We start from the raw sequence: 2,500 nt of genomic DNA, 5'->3' as shown, positions 1-2,500 counted from the left end.
TTCAGGTAGTTCCTCAGAATGAGAGGAATGTCCAAACTGTCAATGGCAGGCTCTTTGAAGAAAAGCTGTCCTCGAATCGCGAGGCGAGTCTGCGACATCAGAGTTTTGGGGCAAACTGAAGCAGAAAGAAAGACAGTTAGACAAAGTGCGGGTGACCAACTTCGTCATGAAGGTCTCACCTCTTTCTTTTAGCAGCAGGACCAATGCTTCATTCTGCTTGGTGGTCTTGTCAATGATAAGCGTAGGTAGATACACATCTGCTCCAAAGTCTATGAGAAGCTGGATGTACTCCACCCCGCAGCCGTACCGCATACACACCTCCAGGACCGTCTTTGGCTGCTTGATCCGAGCCAGCATCTTCTCATCCGTGCAGTTGTAGTTGGGGTTGGCTCCGTGGAGTAGGAGGAGCTTGAAGCAGTCCAGGTGTCCGTACACAGCTGAGATGTACAGAGGCCCTCTGCAGGCTGTGGCGTTGCTCGCCCACTCGGGTACTTTGGGTCGGACGTCCACTTCCGCTCCGAAGCGGAGCAGCTCTTGGAGGATGTCCACGTCTCCTTCTCGGGCGGCGGTCAGCACCGGTGAGCAGTTGTTGTACTGGCTGCCGTTGGGATCGGCTCCGGCCTTCAGCAGGGCCGCCACGCAGTCCAAATGTTTGCCGCTGACAGCTGTGAACAGTGGCGTCTGGGCCTTTACGTCCAAGCTGTCGATCTGGACACACCACCACAGATTCATTAGGACCTTCGACCTCATTCATTAAACGAATTGAACATCCATACACACGATTGCAGGAATGTGCTGGTAGTATCTAGTGATGAGTAAGTACATGACACCTCAGTCAGTGTGTGGCACACTCACTGGCTGTGTTGACACTGTGTTGCTGTTTCATAACGGTGCCATCTGCTGGATTAAAAAAGTCACTACATTTCACCTGCACATAAATTACATGTGTGTAATCCCACACTAAGGATTATTTCCCTCTTCTTAGTTCCATTCAGATCGACGATAGCGACAAATACCGATGTCAAAGCTGGCTCACCATTCCTCCGACTTCTTTCAGTACAGCGCCCAAAGAAGCGGTTCCTGATAAAAGAAGTTTGGTGCTTTACAGTCAAACAGCATCAATCACATGTTTTTTCTTAACGTGACACACACATCGGAGGACACAGTATCTACTCCTGAGGTTTCATTATCCATCGATGTTTCTGTATCGTTTGACACATCACTAGTCATGGTGATTAACAACCGGTGGACTGGTTGGCAAACAGTGAGCCAACATATAACTATGTGTTATAGTTGAATGAATAGCAGGTGGGCTGGCCCAGGGTGGAGGACAGAGTAAAACAACTTGCACTGAGCCTAGTCTGTAAAATCCGCTACACCTCCCTGATACCGAAGTACATGTCTAAGTACTTCCTTAACGTAAATGATCGCCGTAACCACAACACCAGGGGGAGCTCCACAAACCACGTTAAACCCAGATTCTGATCTAAAAAGGTCTTAACTCATTCTCTTTCTATGCCACATCAATATGGAATGCACTCCCAACAGGTGTAAAAGTAAGTGCATCTCTATCCTCCTTCAAAACCGCTTTAAAACAACACCTCCAGGCAACTTCAACACTTTACTAATACCGTCCTCCATTCACATCTCAACCCCCCGGATTGTAAATAACCTAATGTAGATAATCAAATGTACATCTAATGTATATGCTTGTTCTTATGCTATCTGAACTCACTATGTTCTCTGCTGGCTGTACATATCCTACCAAGTAAGACCTACACTGTTTCAATGTCCATTTCTCTGTTGATGCAATTGTTGATGACTGAAGTACTGATATCAACCAAAGCTCCTCCTCCCACCCCCCGGATTGAAAATAATGCATATAATTCAATGTACATACTATGATGATTAACCTGTGTGATGACTGTATTATGCTGATAGTATATATTTGTACCATGAATTGATTAACGTGGACCCCGACCCAAGTTGAAAAACTTATTCGGGTGTTACCATTTAGTGGTCAATTGTACGGAATATGTACTGTACTGTGCAATCTACTAATAAAAGTATCAATCAATCAATCAATCAATCAATCAATCAAAAGGTCTATTTTGAAGTATTTAATATTTAAAACATTTTAGACTTGTCGTCTTTGTTGACCTAAAAGTGCACAAAACCTGACACATTTGATGCTCACAACAACAAAAATTACACCTGAAACCTCTTAGGGTAATGTCTGAACTTGAGCAACTGGCCTCTATTTATGTATTTATTTGTGCCCATTAGATGGTGCCCACTTTTGCAACTCAAAGCTTGCAGCAAACATGCACTTTTACTGTTTTTTGAGGGTGTGTAGTTCTTGTTTAAACGTTGAATAATCAGGAAGTGGGAAGTATGTTTTTATATTGTTTGTATACGTTTTGTCTCTACCCCCATGAGACAGAGAGAGTCAAGCAGTAGAAGTGTGAGGTTAAATTTTAATATTAATATTTGCTATGTA

General features: G+C 44.0%; 1 protein-coding gene across 1 annotated transcript in view; it reads right to left on the bottom strand.

Moving 5' to 3' along the window:
* Window positions 1-2,500, bottom strand: part of LOC133553485 (ankyrin repeat and SOCS box protein 12-like) — a 12,773-nt gene that overhangs the window by 1,109 nt on the left and 9,164 nt on the right. The window contains exons 3-4 of the mRNA XM_061901732.1: window positions 180-708; window positions 1-115 (exon numbers count right to left, since the gene is read on the bottom strand). The exon at window positions 1-115 is cut by the window's left edge and continues 1,109 nt beyond it. Of these exons, the coding sequence (XP_061757716.1) occupies window positions 1-115; window positions 180-708 (644 nt within the window). The remainder of the gene's footprint in view (window positions 116-179; window positions 709-2,500) is intronic.

Source organism: Nerophis ophidion, linkage group LG05 (genome assembly GCF_033978795.1).
Source record: "Nerophis ophidion isolate RoL-2023_Sa linkage group LG05, RoL_Noph_v1.0, whole genome shotgun sequence".
Lineage (NCBI taxonomy): Eukaryota > Metazoa > Chordata > Actinopteri > Syngnathiformes > Syngnathidae > Nerophis > Nerophis ophidion.
The sequence above is the reverse complement of the archived record's forward strand: the minus strand, read 5'-3'. Positions and strand labels throughout refer to the sequence as shown.